General features: G+C 35.3%; 1 protein-coding gene across 1 annotated transcript; it reads left to right on the top strand.

Annotated features, from left to right (window-relative positions):
• Positions 1 to 3,988: 3,988 nt before the first annotated feature.
• On the top strand, positions 3,989 to 17,902 carry LOC126715492 (protein S-acyltransferase 24). The gene is made up of 14 exons (XM_050416111.1): positions 3,989 to 4,077; positions 4,266 to 4,566; positions 5,797 to 5,937; positions 8,892 to 9,004; positions 9,635 to 9,714; positions 9,877 to 10,040; positions 11,090 to 11,228; positions 11,323 to 11,422; positions 12,066 to 12,123; positions 12,389 to 12,466; positions 12,559 to 12,657; positions 13,011 to 13,089; positions 13,194 to 13,342; positions 17,164 to 17,902. Exons 1-14 carry the CDS (start codon positions 4,019 to 4,021, stop codon positions 17,590 to 17,592), a joined length of 1,989 nt encoding a protein of 662 aa, XP_050272068.1. The 5' UTR covers positions 3,989 to 4,018; the 3' UTR covers positions 17,593 to 17,902.
• Positions 17,903 to 18,850: the final 948 nt, after the last annotated feature.

Below are 18,850 nucleotides of genomic sequence, written 5' to 3'. Positions count from 1 at the left end.
AAATAGCCATATATATATATATATATCATTATAATTCACCGATTTTCATATTCACTCATCATCAGAAGAGAAAAAGTAGACTCTTAATTGAAAGTTTATACCTTTGTTTAGACCTAAACCATGATGAACAACAAAGGATTAGTTGTTGCTTTATTTCTTGTTTGCTTAGCCACATGTTTCACTTTCACATACACACACAGCATGGCTAGGTGTGTTACAAGTAGTGATGATCATGAAGACCAACAATGGACACCCCAACGATCTTACCCATGTTTACATCCTCGGTTCCCTCGATCTCATGTGCACCCTATGGCATTGCAACCATTGGAACCCAAAGTGAAGAACTGCTTTTCAGCTTTTGATGATGATGAAGGAAGAACATGCATGAATGAGATATACCATGCTTTTTGGACCCGAAAGCATTCTTTCATTTCTTTGAAGCCAGATTGTTGTCAAGCTATTCAAGAGTTTGATAAATATTGTGCCTCGACTGTGTTTGCGCGCTTCGAAGACCCGTCTTTACATCATATTTTGAAGAAATATTGTGCTCAAATATCTCAATCTCACTTGCTTTCATCATCGGCTTCGGAGCCATCACTATTATCACCACCAGAATCATGTTCAGGAGAATTATAATGTCCCTCTTATTCAGATAGTGGTAGTGGTAGTTATTACTTATTATCGGACTAATATCTTTAGTTGCTATATATTTTGTTCTTATATCAATTGTTCCTCTTGTCTTTCTCCTGCTTACCTAATTTCATTATATTTAAGTTTTTTTTCATTGTGTTCAATCTTTTTCAATTAATTTTTTTCATTTTATATTTATTTATATATATATATATAGAGAGAGAGAGAGAAAGAGAGAGAGAGAGAATAGTGTAATGTAACAAAAACATTACACTTTAATTGTAATCCAAGTGTGCTGTAAATAAGATGTAACAGAAACATTGGTATTATTTCTTTAAAAAATTTTTTTGGAAATGTATTTCTAATTCTCAAATTGCTTCCCTTTATGGTTTTTTTTTTTTTTTTTTTTTTTTTTTTTTTTTTTTTTTTTTTTTTTTTTTTTTTTTTCATTAGGATTTATGGGCATCCAGGATTGAACTCTCCATAAGATTCATAGTTGCATTACTTATAGCTTCCTTGTTCGTAAACAAAGCGGATTTGGAATTGTCTTCAATTCCAAGACATGACTTGTATTCATGCGCTTTAGATTTGCTTGGAGTTTGTTCCTAGAAATATAGTCATAGTGAATTTTGTGGTTTTAATTTCTTGGAGAATTGGTAGATAGAGTGCAATTTCTAGGAAGGTATCTCATGATCTCATAAAATAGTTCTCTCACAACATATGGATCTACATATGTAAGACCTACAAATATTGGGAGAGAAATGTCTTATATGACTATCTCACAAGATAAATTTTTTAAAAAATGATGTGTTTGTATTTAAAAAAATTAGTAAATAAAAAAATCTAATACACTTGAAAATTGAGAATTATATGTGTATGTTTTTAGACCCCTTAAAACACAAGTTGATTAACTTAGATATTTAGCTAAGTGATTACTCAGATAAATTATTCAAGTCTAGGTTAACACAAGTAAATCATATCAAGTAAACAATACAGAAAATAAAGAACACAACGATATGATAACCCAGGAAAACCAAACCGGTAAAAAATCTGGGGAGGATTTAACCTAACTATCCTCAAGGTAAAACAGATCCACTATGAAGGAATTGGAGTTTTACAATAGCGACTTAGACTACTAATATCCTATTGCTATCTCGAGTAGAAAACTTACTATTATGACTACGTGACAGCTCCAAGCCCACAAATTACTTCTTTCTTCGATTCACAACAACCATTAGCACTCCCATTTGTGTTTTCTTTAAGTTCTTTATGTAGCAACTGAAGTGATCACCAAGCTCTTGACATCAATCTTGATCTTGATAACCCTAAGTATGTATGAAGCCAAATACCTCTAGATCTCACAAGAGATTTATACACACAGCATATCAACAACCTTTAAAATGTGGCTAGGGTTTTTCTTTTTATACTAGAAGCAAAACATAAAACCCTACACATCATACGGGCTTGGGCTTGAGTTGGAAAATTTTGCAGAAAAACAATCTGCACGAGTTTCGATCGATCGAGTCTAATTTTCGATCGATCGAGCTTTGCAAATTTACACATTAAATTCTACAATACACTCGATTCCAACTTTACACATAAACACACTTTGAGTAGCTTAAATCTAGACTGAATGTTTTGATCATAGTTTGCCAACATATACATAATTAAGTTCTAATATATTAATTCCTAATTCCTTAGAACCTAACAATATGTGATCTAGTTAGTCCAAAAATCTCAGATTTTGATTTTTTTTTTCTTTCAATTAGGGTGAGTCAATAGATTGTGACCAATTATGTTAGATTTAAAAAAGAAAATAAATGGACCATAAACTTCTAGCCTAAAATCAAGGGTCTTGTTTAACAAGTGGGGATGACAATTTTTCCCTGTCATATAGTTGTGGTGGGATGGGGATGGGGCACGATTTTTCCCCTGCACTCTGGGGCTGGGCGGGGATAGGTTTAGGCTTTTTAGCCTCGCCCCACCCCGCTTCATTCGGAATAGGTTTCCCCCACCCTGCCTTGAGCAGGTTTTCCAAGCCCTGCAATGGTAGTGGAGTAGGAAAGGGGCAATATTTTTTTCCCACACCCTAGGGTGGGGCAAGGATATGCTTAGTCTTGTTAGCCCTACCACACCTTGCTCTATTAGTGTTAAAGACTTGGTTTGTATTACTAAATATTTAAATGCATAAATATTAAGACTCTTTTATTTTATGTGATATTGTCTTTGTTAAATAATTTGGATAATTCATTACTAAAAATTAGTTTGATTTGATATAATAAATTTAATTGTAATTTCAAGTATATTTATATTAATGAAACATATATATTTTTTTATAAAAAAATTGTAATAGGTGCAATGAGGGTGTGACAAATTAATATGAAGTAGCCCTGCAAAGTTTTAAGGGATGGGGATGGGGCAAGACAATTTGCACCATTGTGTGGGGCAAGGTGGGGATGGGATAAGATAGAACCATGCGAGGCAAGGGTGAAGACCCCATCCTTCGACCCCACCTTGCCTCATTGCTATCCCTGTCAACAAGTGCCATAAGGAGACTAGTTTTAGATTAATAAATGCTCAATTATGAGTTGTAATGCATATTGTCAAACAATAGAACACACTTGGTAATGATTTATTGGCTTGTACACATAAATTCATTATTGTTATGTATTTTTTTCTTGGAAAATGCTAAAACAACAAATTATTTTATGAAAATTTTTACAAATAACTGATGTGACGAGTAATTATTGGTAAGTGAAAAAATGATATTAGTAGTGAACTCAAATGAGAACTAGTAAAAATTTGCCACAACAATAATTTGTAAAAATATTATAAAATATTATGTTATTGTAACATTTTTTTCCTTTTTAAATATACGTGGACAGTATAACTTTATTTATTAAAAAATAAATAAAAATATTATTATTTTTTAAAAAATAAAAAATTATTTAATAAAGCATTTAATGCACCTTAACTACTGCGTGTTTATGGCATTAGCTTACCTTAAATTAATAAGGAGTAATGTCAGAGATATAAATTTTTTTATAAAATTTTTTACAAACCGATGATGTGACGCGTGGTTATTAGTAAAAATGATGTTAATGGTAGGCTAGATGAAAACCAAATTTTTTTTTTTTTTAGAAAGTTTTAACTTATAACGTACTCTCCTAATGATAATTCTTTATTATTAGATTAAGATACTCATCAGTTTTTGGTGTAGGTAAAGATTGAACCAAAAAAACTAATTAGAAGTTCAATTGCTTGTAAAAATGTAAAATAGGTTGTGGCCTAGCATTAGCCAATATAATAAAATCAAATATATCATTAAAAAAAAAGAAAAAGAAAAAAAGAATGTAGCCATATTTTGTAGCCAGTGGCCCAGTGCTGTATGTATTGCGGTGCCATACTCATCATTCTTGATATTTGTCATTTTACGGAAATTCAAAGGTAAGTGGCCTGCCTTCTCCTTTTATCTCTCTTCCGCTCTCTCTCTCTCTCTCTCAGTCAAAACGGAAGGCGACGAAGACCCAAATCTCTCTCTCTTCCTCTGTAGCATTGCCCAATAGGGAATTCCAAAGTCAACGAAATCCAATTCCTATATTAATTTGTATCAAAATTATTTTTGGGCTTTGTAGAGAAATGTCGTCGGAGATCGAGGTCGTTGAAGAGGTCGAGTCTCGTGACCAAGCATCATCTTCGGCTTCGGCTTTGGCCTTGTCCGCCGATTCGGGTGGCGGAGGTGTAGCCAATGGAGTTGGGGAAGATAGCTTGCGAAACGATGTGTACACGGCGGCCGCGTACGGGGATTTGGAGAAGCTGCAGAGATTGGTGGAGGAAGAGGGTTGCTCGGTTTCGGAGCCCGATTCACTCGGCTACTTCGCTCTTCAGTGGGCTGCCCTCAATAACCGCACTGCCGCTGCTCAGTATATTATCGAGGTTCCCCATTTCTCTCTCTCTCTCTCTCTCTCTTTTCTTTGCTTAATTTGTTTTGTTTCAATGGGTTTGAGCTTTGTTTTATTAAGTTGTTATCTTTTATGTATGATCTTTTGGGTGTTTGATGAATTTTCTGAATTGGGTTCTTTTTGTTTTAATGGATTTGAGCTGGGTATTTTTTTGTTTCAATGGTTTTGGGCTTTTTTTATAAATTAAGTTGTTGTCTTTTATGTATGTTCTTTTGGATGTTTGATGAATTTTCTGAATTAGGTTCATTTTGCTTCACTTACTATGTCTCGATGCAGTGCTATTTTTGGTAAATTTTATAAGATTTCTGTAAGACCAGCTATGATATATGGTACGGAATGTTGGGCTGTTAAGAAAAAATATATTCATAAAATGAGCGTGGCTGTAATGAAGAAGTTAATATACAAGGAAAGATAGGATTTTGAAGTATGAAATTTGTTTAAAGATAGGGGTGGCCCCTGTTGATGAAAAAGATGAGGGAGTACTGGTTGAGATGGTTTGGTTATGTTTAGAGGGAAGTGACTAATGTGCTGATAAGAAAGCTTGAGTTGATTCAAGCTGAGGGAATGAAAAATGGTAGAGGAAGACTAAAAAAAAACGTTAGTTGAAGTAGTAAAAAATGAAATGTCAATTAAGAAGTAATAATGAATATGACTTCAGATAGAATAAGAATGAAGGAAAAGAATACCTGTGGCCAACCTTGACTAATCTGTTGAGGATCCATGGCCAACCTCAAAAGCAAATCTGGGACTAAGGTTTTGTTGCTATTGTTTTAATTTTTGTTTAGTGTGATTACTGAGGTCTTGTGTTGTGTGTTCTTTTGGTTATTTGATGGGTTTTACGAATTGGGTTTGCTTCACTTGCTACGTTGTTAAGCTTTGTTTATGTGGGTCTTTGTTGAATGGGGTTGTAGTTGATTAGTTTTGGTGTGTAGTTGAGCTCGCTTGGTGTATAATAGAAGTAACATGTTCATTGTTTTTGGTTCTTTGATGGATTATTGGATTGGTTTTTGGTTATTTTGGATGTTTAATTTTCAGCTGATGATAAATTGAGGAAATCAAGCAAAGAAATGGAAGCAGATTTGGGGTCAATGTTTTGTGTCTGTTGGTGGACAGAAAGTAAACTTAGCTCAGCTTTATATATTTAATTAAGTCTTGGAAAAAGAAAGCATTTGACTCTTCTAATTTGGATTTTCTTAATTGGCAGAATGGCGGAGATGTAAATGCAACAGATCAAACTGGGCAAACTGCATTACATTGGAGTGCAGTTCGGGGTGCAATCCAAGCTTCAGAGGTATTGCTCCAAGAGGGTGCACGGGTCAATGTTGCTGATATGAATGGCTATCAGGTTGGTCTTATCTTCTTTCTTTAGACATTAACTATTTTTGTTCTTTCCTAAATATTAAAATTTTTTTTAAAAATATTTTATCCGGAATTCTGAAGTTAGAATTTCATTGTTTATTCCCAAAAAAAATTAGTCCTGGACCTCCTGCTAGAGGATATTATAGATGTAATGATGCATTGACATGGATCCATCATGGTCCAGTGCATGATAATTTATTGTTGCATGCATGTGTTCCACGAATATATGGGTATGGAAATAATTCAAGGCTTATATGTAAGCCAATCACTCATCAAATGGGCATGCTATTCTGTTTTCTAATAGTCTGTCTTATTTCTGGTACTGTCGTTTCGGCAGAGGAATCTGATTTAACCCATGGACTTGAGCATTAGGATGCTGCTCTTGATTTTCAAACTTGTATCCTTTGGTAGATGCCTTGCTATCATTGGTAGGGATAATGTCTTGCATAGCATAGGTAAGAGGTAGATCCTGCTTATTTTTTAATTTCTTAAAAAATTTATCATGTGAACTTCTTTAGGACTGTGCTTAATTGTTGTGCTAAAAATAGCAAGTAGTTTATGATCCAATGTAGCACTTGTTTTACAATAACTTTAAGTCAGTGACATAGTTCCTCGTGTATTAGAGTCTTCAACAGAAAGCTTCAGAAATTGCCATTAGTAACTTCTCAGTATGAGAATTGGTGTTCTACTTATCTTTTCTCCAGAACCAAAAGGAGGAAGCTGTTTTTCTTGTCTTGGCAGTAGAAAATACATTCTTTATTGGGTTATTTATGCCACTCTGCTGGAAACGTCTATATTTGTCGAAAGCGGGCAGACCTTACCGAAAAGCACTCTTTTGAGCCTTCCTACCTATTATCTATCTTTGTTCAATATCCCTCAAGCCGTGGCAGATAGATTAGAGCAAATTCAGAGAAATTTTCTATGGGGGTTGTCGGAGGATGTTTTTAAATATCCTTTGATTGCTTGGGACAAGGTGTGTTGGCTGGTGGAGGTGGAGGTAGGTGGATTGGGGATCAGGAAGATTGGGTTATTTAACCAAGCTTTGTTTGGTATATGTTTATGGCAGTTCGGGAGGGAAGTGAATCGTTTATGGCGTTAGGTTATAGCATCCAAATATTGAGAAGCTAGAGGGGGCTGGTGTACTCAAGTTGGTAGAGGAACTCATGTATGCAGGATGTAGAAGAATATGTGCTGAAAGCTTTTTAAGAAATGTGGTGTATGAGGTGGGAGAGGGCCATCGTATTCAGTTCTGGCATGATCCTTGGTGAGGGCCTATTCCCCTAAAGGATCTCTATCCGGATCTGTTTGTGTGTTCTGTATCTAGAGAAGCTTGGATTTCTGATTTGATTTCTCCTGCATCAGATGGGAGAAGTAGGAGTTAGAATAGATGGTTTCCGTGCTTTTCAAGATTGGAAATTGGAGGGAGTTTTTACTTTTTTTGAGCTCATTTATTCCAAACTACCTAGGGGTGAGGGTGATGATACCTTGAATTGGCAGTTGTCTTGGAAGGGTGTTTTTGAAGTGAGGTCTTATTAAATTTTTTAACTAAAGCTTCCTTCTGTTTCTTTCCCTTGGAGAGCATATGGTGCATAAAGGTACCCAAAAGGGTGTTTTTCTTTTTATGGACAGCGGTATGGGGAAATATCCTTACTATTGACAATCTTATTAAAAGGGGGCAGACCCTTGTTAATTGGTGTTGTCTGTGTCGATATGATGGAGAAATTGTGGACCATCTTTTGCTCCATTGTAAGTTTGCTCATGCTTTATGGAGTGAGATTTTGTGTTTGTTTGGGGTTCAGTGGGTAATGCCAAAGAATGTAGCCTCTCTTCTATTTGCTTGGAGGAACTGGTTGGGGAAACATTGTTCAAGTATTTGGAATATGGTACCAGCATGTCTAATGTGGTTAATTTGGCAGGAATGTAATACTCATATTTTTGAAGATGTGGAGAGAGACCTTTGGATCTGGTGAAGTTTCTATAAGTGGGACTTTGTTTGATTGGTCTCATATTTGGGGTTTTACGCATTGTAACTCTATTTCTGTTTTCCTTCAATCTGTTAGCTTTTCTTTCTGATTTGGCTGTATTTGTTTCAAGTATAGTGCGTTCATCATCGTGAACATTTTGTACTTCTTTTTACTCGATAAAGTTTCTATTACCTATAAAAAAAAGATACTGGAAGAATATTTTTTGTAGGAGAAATTCAGATCTATGGGTAAAATATGTGAAATATGGAATGAGCATAAAGTTTATTGTGTTGCAAATATAAGAAAAAGTAAAGAATATCATGTGCATTTAAAATTAATGTCCAAATCGTATGAAATTAAGTACTGAAAGATAAAGATTAGGTGACAAAATTGCATTACAGGAGCATTTGTGAGTCCCCCACTATCAAAGAATTATGCATCTAATATTCTTAATTTGTTCCTGTTAATCCATCCTTCCACCATTGGGAGCATTACAGGAGCTCCTGTAACGCTCCTGTCATGCTCCCAATGGTGAAATCCTTTATTAGAATGCTCCCAATGGTGGAAGGATGGATTAACATGGTCATCTGTTTAAGTTTTTTATACTTTGAATTTCTTTTTTTCGATTATTATTATTGTTGTTATTATTATTATCAGTTTGATATGTAACAAATCTTGGACAACTCCAATGACTCTTTGTGTAGTTTCTGTATTATTAGTTTGGATTATATTCTAGGTTCACAATTTAAATACCTTTTTCGTACAGAGGGGGTGGGGTTTGAACCTGGGAATCTCCCAATGGCATTGAGCCTCTAGGCTCTTGGGCACAATTTATATACTTTTAACTGGTATATACTTTGGCCCTCAAACATTTCTGGACTGTTTTAAATAAAAAAAAGATCTCTTTTTACTTATCAAAAAAATAAACTCTGGACTGTGCATATTAATAGTTATCTTTATCTTGACTTGAGTGCAGTCAACACATGTTGCAGCTCAATATGGTCAGACAGCTTTCCTCTATCACATTGTTTCCAAATGGAATGCTGACCCTGATGTTCCCGATAATGACGGAAGAAGTCCTTTACACTGGTACTTGAGAATTTTAACTGCATCATCTATTGATGTTGAAATGAAAATTTATTGATTGTCATGCTCTGTTTTTTATTTATTTATTTTATCACACTGATGTAACAGTTCACTTAGTTTGTGAATGTCATATCTAAATGTTAAAATGTCTCTCTATTTTGGTTTTTAACCATATTTAGAGGAGTAAAATTATACTTTTTCTCCTGTTTTTGACTTCTTTCAATATGTGTTTTCGAATTAATTTTCTTCCTCCTTTTTTTCTTCCTTGCATGAGTTTGCGCATGACAATTGATCATTTTCAATGCAAAGCTGCTTTATATTATCATAAGTTTTTTTACATGATACATCACACATGTACTACCTTCCATGCATCCCATTAAATTATTTTTTGTTTTTCTACTCTGTATGAAACATTTTTTCTAATATTGTTAATTTGTTCACTGGTGATGTACTGTGATGCTACTAAACATTGCATGGCAGTACAGTGGATAAGTTTGCTTTATGGTACTTTCACCATAATTTGTAGTCCTCGCTTAATCATATTATATATTTCCCATGGCAGAAGATTTTTTGTATGTTTTTGCTCAGTTTGAGATGGAGGAATTTATTATTTATTTTCTGTCTGAACTTTAGGGCTGCTTATAAAGGTTTTGCAGACTCTATACGTCTTCTTTTGTTCCTGGATGCATATAGGGGTCGCCAGGATAAAGAGGGTAAGTTCTCATGCTAAGTTCTAAAGTTTTAACTTATCAAAAAAAAAGTTCTAAAGTTTTAACACTAGACTGTTTTACTTTGTCAAATAGATAAAGGAGCAATGTATACTTTTACAAATCAATCGTTATACCTATCACCTTGTTTTCTCTTGGTAATTTTAGGTTGCACTCCTCTCCATTGGGCTGCTATCAGAGGTAACTTAGAGGCATGCACAGTGTTAGTACAGGCTGGCAAGAAGGAAGACTTGATAGTGACTGATAACACTGGACTTACGCCAGCACAGCTCGCTTCTGATAAGAATCACAGACAAGTTGCCTTTTTCCTTGTAGGTGATTCATAACCAAAATACTTTAAATTTGGTTAGTAATGTTACTTTGACAGATAATTTTTTTCTCTATACCTTTCTTACACGACTCCGGGTGTTCGTTGTCAACTCATTTTAATGATGAGAATACTTTGTGGCGGAATAAAGGTTGTTTTGGGACCTGAACTTGCATTCAAGTTTCCCAGACAGCTAAACTTCCTTGAGAATTTTCAGCAAGAATTCTACGCCTCAGTGCATGAACAAGTGTTTTTTGAGCAATGAAATTCTGTATGCTCCTTGTTTCTACTGTCTGTCTATCCCAGCATTTTCAAATGTGTATGGGTGTCTGTCTGTATCACATTGATCCTATAAACACTTTAGAACTTGGCCTTAATGTGATACACTCCCTGGCCTGGGTATCTTGGGGAAGTTTTTCATCTCCTGGAAACTTGGCCTGAATGCTTCTATTGACAATTGAACATCCAGGGTATTTCTATATTTATATCAATATCAGATATTCAGATTCTATGCGAAGACATTATTATTATTATTTTTCTTTGTTACTGTTGCAGACCATGGATTTCTGGCTTTTCTTACTTTGGAATTATTCAAAGATCTCTAGATATGGATTTGTGAAACACTTAAAACAAACATTTTTATGAACCTTTGTGTATTCAAAGATCTGATTTCCTTGTCAGACACTACTGCCTTCTTTCTTTTTTGACAATGACACCACCACCTTCTTTCTGCCCTTGATGGGTTGATGTAGGTAATTCTGAATGCATATCTTTGAAGTCTCTAACTTGACACTGACAATTACTGACAGAGACTTTTACTTGATTCACAATACTAGCTTTTGAGGTAGCTTGACTTGGTCTTTTAACTTTTTACCTGTATAATTGTCCTCTTACACAGGCTTTCCTTTCCAAGTTGGGAATTTTTGAAAATGAATGTTGGATTATGCTTTTGAGATTTGCTGAAATATACTACATGTTTTATGCTCTGATTTAAAAAGAAAAAGAAGAAAAAAAGAAACAGCAGCTTTATGGTTGATGTATCTTATTTTGTAGGGAAATGCTAGAAGGCTCCTTGACAAACGTTTTGATGGGAATAGCCGCCTTGGAAAAATTTCAAAATTAGGACTTGCCCCTATACTTTGGTGTTTAATAATTCTGCTACTGGTGACTTATACTCAATCTGTCATCATTGGTATTTACCCTGAGCTTGTGTGAAAAAAATTAGAACTATTTGTTTCATGTCATGATTATGCTAACCGTGCTTTGTTTTTTCACATTGGCTGCAGCATCAAATTTTCCAAAATTGACTGCTGGCTCGGGTCTCTTTGCATGGTTAGGTGTTTTCTTGGCATCTGCGGGACTAGTTATGTTTTATAGGTGTAGCAGGTATGTTAGTGCTAGAAACTGAATGAGCTGAATCTGTACTGGCTATGTCAAGTTATATCAGTTATTGATGCTGGTCTCCTTTTATTCCCCCCATTTTCACTTGAAATCTTTAAGTTCCTAATGTTAGTCATGCTTAGTTTTCAAACATGGTGGCCCTCTCTCTCTCTCTCAATTTTTTTGGGGTGAGTTATCTTTCTTTCTTTGAGTCAATTGTTTTTTTTTTTGGCCCAACAAACTTTGCATTTAATTGTCCATTGTCCTTCACTTTGCTGAGTGTATTAATTGAAGTGAGATTGGTGTGGTCAGCTGTCTGACATCATAATCTTTCTTTTCAGTAATGATTTGATGTTTATAATTGACCCAAGATAATGAATTTTCTCAGCATTAACTCTAGAGTATGGCTACCCTTTCATTAATAATCACCCAATTTTCATTTTAATAAGAATAATCACACTGAATGTTCATGTCTATGCATGTTATAAAAATTAACCATGTACTAACATGCACCTGCACATCTGCATATAACCTATGGTGATGTGCTGCTAGAATGAGTACTTCACATATCTGCAAGTAGTTTAGACATGGGAAAGGAGCATGGTTTATGTTATTTAATTTTTGGTTGATCTCTCTATTTCCTTTGCAGAAAGGATCCTGGTTTCATTAGAATGAATGTGCATGATCCACAAAACATGAAAGATGATGTGAGTATTATTCTTTTTTCATTCAGCCTCTTTTAGTTCTTATATCTCTTACTGATTAGACTGCATATTGTTCTTTTTTTCACTCACCATCTTTCGGTTGTAAATCTCACTGATTGAGTAACATTTATATCATTGTTTCAGAGTCTCTTTATATTCTTTCAGCATTATTTATTTATTTTTTTAAACTGTATTTAGAATTTTGAGTTTGAATATGGTTTTCAATTTCAACTGATTGTGGATACTTTTATTTTCTTACTCTTGTTAGGAACCATTGTTGAAGATAGAGATAAATAATCCTGCTTTGCTAGCTGGGAATTGGTCTCAGCTCTGTGCAACATGCAAGGTGCAATCTCCTGCTGACATTCATAGCCACTGTGTAACTTATGGTTTACTTTGAATATTTCCTAACAAGATGTCCCTTTTCACTGCCATTAGATTGTCAGGCCTCTCCGTGCAAAGCATTGTTCCACTTGCAATCGTTGTGTTGAACAATTTGATCATCATTGCCCTTGGGTATCCAATTGTATCGGCAAGGTGGTTTGACACTGATGAGTTATTTAATTTCATGTTTGTATTCTTATGTTACTTATCAAATTTTTTTTTTTCATGTTTGTCCTTCCATTTTCCAGTTAAAATTTGTAATTTATTATGGACACACTAGTATTTTTGGTGTTAATATTAGGCAGAGTTATCATAAACAGCCTTTTCTCCTTTCCTAGGCTGTTCTGAAATATGTTTAATCACAGATAATATCATAATTAAAGAATTTGACATAATCTTAATATTGTGCTTTTGGTTGTAACAATTCTTTTCCACTTTGTGTACATGTAGTTCTCCGTATTGATCAATTTTAGTCTGATTTATCATTTATCAATTTCTGTTTCCAGAAAAACAAGTGGGATTTCTTTGCATTCCTTGTTCTAGAAGTTTTGGCAATGTTGATCACTGGTGCAGTTACTCTTACAAGTATGTGTATAAGTTAGTTTTGTCTTCAACTTATCGTTCAAGTTACTTTTTCTGGGTTCTTTGGTGGCCTAGTCTGCTGAAAGAAAATAATTTGATGCTCACAGGACTTTTAACCAATCCACTTGCACCACCTTCTTTTTGGAAGTGGATCAACTATGCTGGTAATCATCATGTTGGTGCTCTATCATTTCTGATTATGGATATTTTTCTCTTCTTTGGCGTGGCAGTTTTAACACTAGTACAAGCTTCTCAGGTACGTCTATGGGATCTGCTTTACTTTCAATACATTTGCAATGCTGGGACTCTGGTGCTGTTTTACTATTGATTTTAGCTCATTGCCAACCAAAAAAACTATTGGCTTTTATTATAATTGAATTCATAATCCTAAGCTGCATCTCTATTCTGCTCAAGGTGTGATGCACTTTTATGTCACATTTTCATTAGGTCTAATAAGACAATTGGCATTAGCTGTGCAACTTTCAGCCTTTATTTTATGATTATTCTACTTTTTTGGAGTGTCTGGCCTGTCTAGGATGACTTTTCTGATCTTGTCATCAGGGATCTTCCTGGTGCTGCAGGACGATTGACTGGATATTGTCCTGCATTTAACCTTTGTATTAGTGACTTTTTCATTGTTCCTTATTTTTTTTAAATAGAAAAGGGGCTATTATTAATATATAGGGGTGATTACAGTAAACCCACTTGTGGTTTGACCCGAATTCACATTGCCTACTTGTGGTTTGAAAAGTGTTACTTTGCCCACCTGAGGTTTACTCTGTTTGTTCCCTTAATCCATCTCTGTTAAAAACAGGGGTGAATATGTATTTTTGCTCACCTTTTATGTCTCTCTCCTCCCTAACAAAAACAAAAACAAAAACAAAAACAAAAACAAGATAAAACAAAATAAAAAATGAGGGTTTTGTAAAAAAGAGCTCAATTGCTCATCGATGTTATCATTAGCCTGGATGGGTAGAATAATTAATGCATCATGTCATACTCATACTTCTCCTAAAGAAAATAGAATAACATAAAGTCAATATTATATAAAAAGAAGGGGTGAGGAGGGATTCCTTTAACTTGAATAGCAGCAGTTTCATGGAAACTAAATTTGTGAAAAATATTTTTAAATTCTTCATCCATTCCATCATCAAGCTCAGCAGGCTTTGGGACATACTCCACTTCAACTTGCGGTAAAGTCTACGAATTTCCAAAATATAAGAGAAATAAACATGTTCAGAACCATGTACCAGAACTTCTTGATTTATAATTCATCAAAAAAAGAGAATATGGGTATTATAAGATCTTAATACTCTCTTTTCAAGCTAATGCAAAACCAGCTTAAATTGAAGACGAAATTCATCTATCTTATTCAGTTAGTCTTCTTCTCTGGTAATGTGAAAACTTAACTTTCTTCTCTGTCTCCTCTTTTTTCTTCTTTGTACTTTGTGTCTCCTCTGTGCAGCTTTTATTGCACACACAGTGGCTTTATCAATACAGACTTTTCTTTTTTATCCAAAAAAAAAAAAAAAAGGGATGGGCAACTATTATATTCCACACTGCATGTTTGCTCTCCTTCCCCCTCTTTGTTAAGCCATCAGCAAATCCGTTGGCCTCACGGTGCCAATACACCATGGGTTGTTAGCCAATTAATAACAAGTTTTGAATCTACTTCTAATATGAGATGCATATACACTAGTTGCCATGCTAAGTTTAAACCATATCTACCAGCCCATAATTCAGCAATATCATTTGTAGTAGTGCCAATATGCAACTAAAACCCATTAACACAATGGCCATACCTAACTCTAATGACACCCCCTCCCACTGCCTTACCTTGATTGCCTACCATGCTGCCATCTTTATTTAAGGTAATAAAGTGTCAGTCTGTGGTGTCCAAGCAACTATTTGTATTTTCCTGGGGAAGGATTTGCTTTATGGGCTGGGCAAGGTACTAGTACTCTAATGCTAGGTGTAGGTTTCTATATTTTATTTGATGAATTAAACAATTAGTGGATCTAAAAATCGTAGCATTCCTGGATAACCATAACTGCCATAGTCCAAATGCAAACATAATGTTCCAAGGTATATGATGGCCGGGAACCAGAGTTTGTTATCTAAATTTTGATGCAACCAACATGGCAAAGGAAGTTGGAAGAAATCCAATCATAAGTTTCCTAGGAATGCTATCCAAAACTCTCTTGCCCAGTGGCAGTCTCGAAGAACATGTATGGTGGATTCAGGTTGAATACAATGGGGACAGTCTTGGGAAATTTCATTCTGTATATGGGCTAGATATTTTCATGTAGGTAGTCGATCATGGGCGCATTTCCTGATAAAGAAGTGGATTTTATTATAACATGGGGCTTTCCAGATCCAACCCCCTGACCTTTGTCAAAGGTAATAGCCTCACAGTGGTATAAGTGTCTGGATGCCTCTGTGACTGAACACTGCCTGGTATCACTAGGCCGTGCTAGATGGTCTGGCATTATCTGATATTGAGCTATGGGTGTGCTTCTGTGAGTCTCCTGAATTGGAGTAGGAGGTTGTTGAGTAAGTAAATCTCAATTCCAGTCTGTATCAGATTGAACTAATGCTACCGTTCTTTGTTATTCTTCCAAGGAGATCGGGCCTTTTATCCTTGCCTCAAAAGGGGATCACCAGACAACTAATTGTCCCACCAGAAGCTGATCTGGTTCCCATTACCTAGTTGCCTTTGCATACCCTTAATCAGATGGGTGACACCAAAATGCCTTCCAGATGTGAAGTGTACATTTTGGAAGTGGTGTGTGGGAAATATTTTGATTAAAAAAAAAATCATTTTTCTTTCAAGTCATTCATGGTTTTTTAGTTTGGGAAAGGCTTTGTATGCAGCAAATTCCTGTATACAGGGATATGTGGCAGCAAAAAGAAAGAGACGTGTTCAAGGGTCATGTGCAATGCACGTGACCAAGTGGACCTTATACACTTGTCCCTTTCTTTTTGCTACCACATACACCCTTGTAATACAAGTATGCATTAAAACCTTTCCCTTTTAGTTTCCCTAGTAGTGTCTATATTACCAATTTTTTTTATTAGCTCTTTTATTTAGGATTTGTCGTTGATGGTTTTGTTTTACGTGGCATGTTTTTTTTTTTTTTTTTTTTTAAGTTTTGTTAGAATTATGTGGTTAAATATTTAAATTTACAATCTCCTAATAGCTTAAGCATAAGTTTTTGAGAGAATCGGTAATTTAACATGATATCAGAGCTGAAGGTTCTAAGTTCAATCCTGGTCTCCTCCACACTACCTCCCATTAAGAATCCCACATTTTGGGCATCACCTATTAAAAGAGAATTTGAGCCCACACTTGAGGGAGAGTGTTAGAATTATGTGGTTAAATGATTAAACCATCTCCTAATAGCTTAAGCTTTTGGGAGAATAGGTAATTTAACAAGTTTTGTATGGAGATTTCAGGGTTCTTGGGAATGCTTTGTGGGTTCACCCGCTGGATTCTCAGGGCGGAGAAGTCATTTTTTATGATTTTTGTTTAAAGAAATTCCTAATAGGCTTATCCCCCAAAAACAAAGCTCCTAAAGAATCTTATAAAAAAAAAAAGCTATGGACAAAAGCACAAGGGAGATTAAGGGTTCTAGGGAATGGTTGTGGGTTTACACTCTGGATTTTCAGGTGGATAAGTCATTGTTTGTAATCTTCTGCCTAAAAAAGCTCCTAAATGAAGCAAAAAGAGGGAGAGAAGAGAGAGAGGGAGGGATGGAGAAATTCAGCGACACTCTTTGTCATTGCTAATTATGTGGTTTCTTTTGTGGGCTGAAGCAGTGATAATATTTTGTCATGATATACCAAAAAGAAGCGCACACACACACATGAGAGAGATCTTAATGTCTGATAACAGATATAAATTTGGAAGTAGAACATGGTGTAATGATATAAATTTACTATTGAGTTTGATGCCCCTTTTCTCTTTCTTCCATTTTGCAATCTTTCAGTTCTAATAGTTAGCTTCCATCTATATGATATTTTCAACAGTTTCTCTATCCTGTTACTAGTATTGAATCCTTTCTTATCTTGCCACAGATATCACGCAACATCACAACAAATGAAATGGCAAATGCAATGCGCTACAGCTACCTAAGGGGTCCGGGTGGTCGGTTCAGAAACCCCTATGATCATGGGATGAAGAAGAACTGTTCTGATTTCTTGATTAATGGCTACAACGAAGATGTGGAGTATATTGAAGAATCAGCTCATTCTGAGGAGATTGGAATGGTGCGTATGACAAGGAATTCAAACTTACAAAATGGGGATGCCCAATCTCATCAAACTAATGGCAATGGCCATGCTGTCATCAATGTAAATTCTAATAGCACCAATACCCATCACGGGCATGTTCATTCTTCCCATTGCAGCCATAATAACCATGGAAAATCTACGACTGACAGCGTCCCATTGGGCTTGGGTCTTGGTCTTGGAAGGAACACCGCACGCTCAGTTGTAGCCTCCTGATGTGAATATGTTGTCTGGTTGTAGCTGAAGTTGTGTTTGTATTATAAGGATGTACCTGATTTTTGATCCAACATTCATTTAAAAAAAAAAAAAAAAATTAATATTGCTCTTTTCTCCCCTTGCAAAAAGCTCAATTCTTGTAGGTTTGTTTTAATGATTTAACCATAAAAGATTTTAAAAGCTGTATGTCAATTTAGCTCACTGGCCTTGTGTTGTGAAGGCATGTGGGTATGATGGGTTCCAATACTTGATGATTTTTGGTGCCTGAAGAAATATTGGCTGTTAAACGATGGAAATCTCTCTTTCCCTAGTTGTCTTTTGTAGTTACATCTTACAATATCATTTTTGTGATGATGAAATACATATTCATTTTTCTGATAACTCTCTGGCTGTGTGAGCCTAAGGAGAATGTCAATATCTTCCATTGCACCTGAAGGGGGAGGTAGGAGTTGGAATTTATTATTCCATTGTGCTTTTCATGACTGAGAATTGGAGTGTATACTTTTCGAGCATATTTACTCCAAAATGCCCAGGAGAGTGGGTGATGATATTCTGAATTGGCAGTAGACTCGGAAGGGTGTTTTTGATGTGTGCTCTTTTTATAATTCTCTTTTGGATGCTCCTTCTGTTTCTTTTCCTTGGAAGAGCGTTTGGTGGTAAAGGTATCTAAAGAGTGTCTTTCTTTTTATGGATAAGCAACTAGGGATGAGATTCTTACAATTGATAACCTTGTTAAGAAGAACTTACTCGTGAATTGGTGTTGTTTGTGTCATTGTGATGCGGAAACTGTGGATCATTCTCTACTTCATTGTAAGTTTGCTCATGCGCTGTGGAGTGAAGTTTTTCTAATGGTTGGGGTACAATGGGTGATGCTTAATATAGTTGCCTCTTTGCTCTTTGCACGGAGGAATTGATTGGAGAATTTTTCTTCAAATGTATGAAATATGGTACCGGGGTTTGTCTTATATGGCTTGTTTGGCAGGAACGCAATTCTCATACTTTCTAAAGGCATTGAGGGACCTGCAAATCTTTTGAAATCTTTGCTAGTTGAGACTTTATTTGAGTGGTCTCATATTTGGGGTTTTATGCATGGTCTTATCATGTCGGATTTATTATCCTTTGTTAGCTATTCTATTTGATTTGTTTGTACTCATCTTTTTAAGTGCATTAGGTTTATTATTGTAAACACATTGTACTTTTCTATTCAAGAAAACTTCTATTGCTTATATAAAAAAAAAATCTTGTACTTTTTATAGAC

Source organism: Quercus robur, chromosome 2 (genome assembly GCF_932294415.1).
Source record: "Quercus robur chromosome 2, dhQueRobu3.1, whole genome shotgun sequence".
NCBI classification, from domain to species: Eukaryota; Viridiplantae; Streptophyta; class Magnoliopsida; order Fagales; family Fagaceae; genus Quercus; species Quercus robur.
This window is presented reverse-complemented; position numbering and strand designations above follow the sequence as displayed.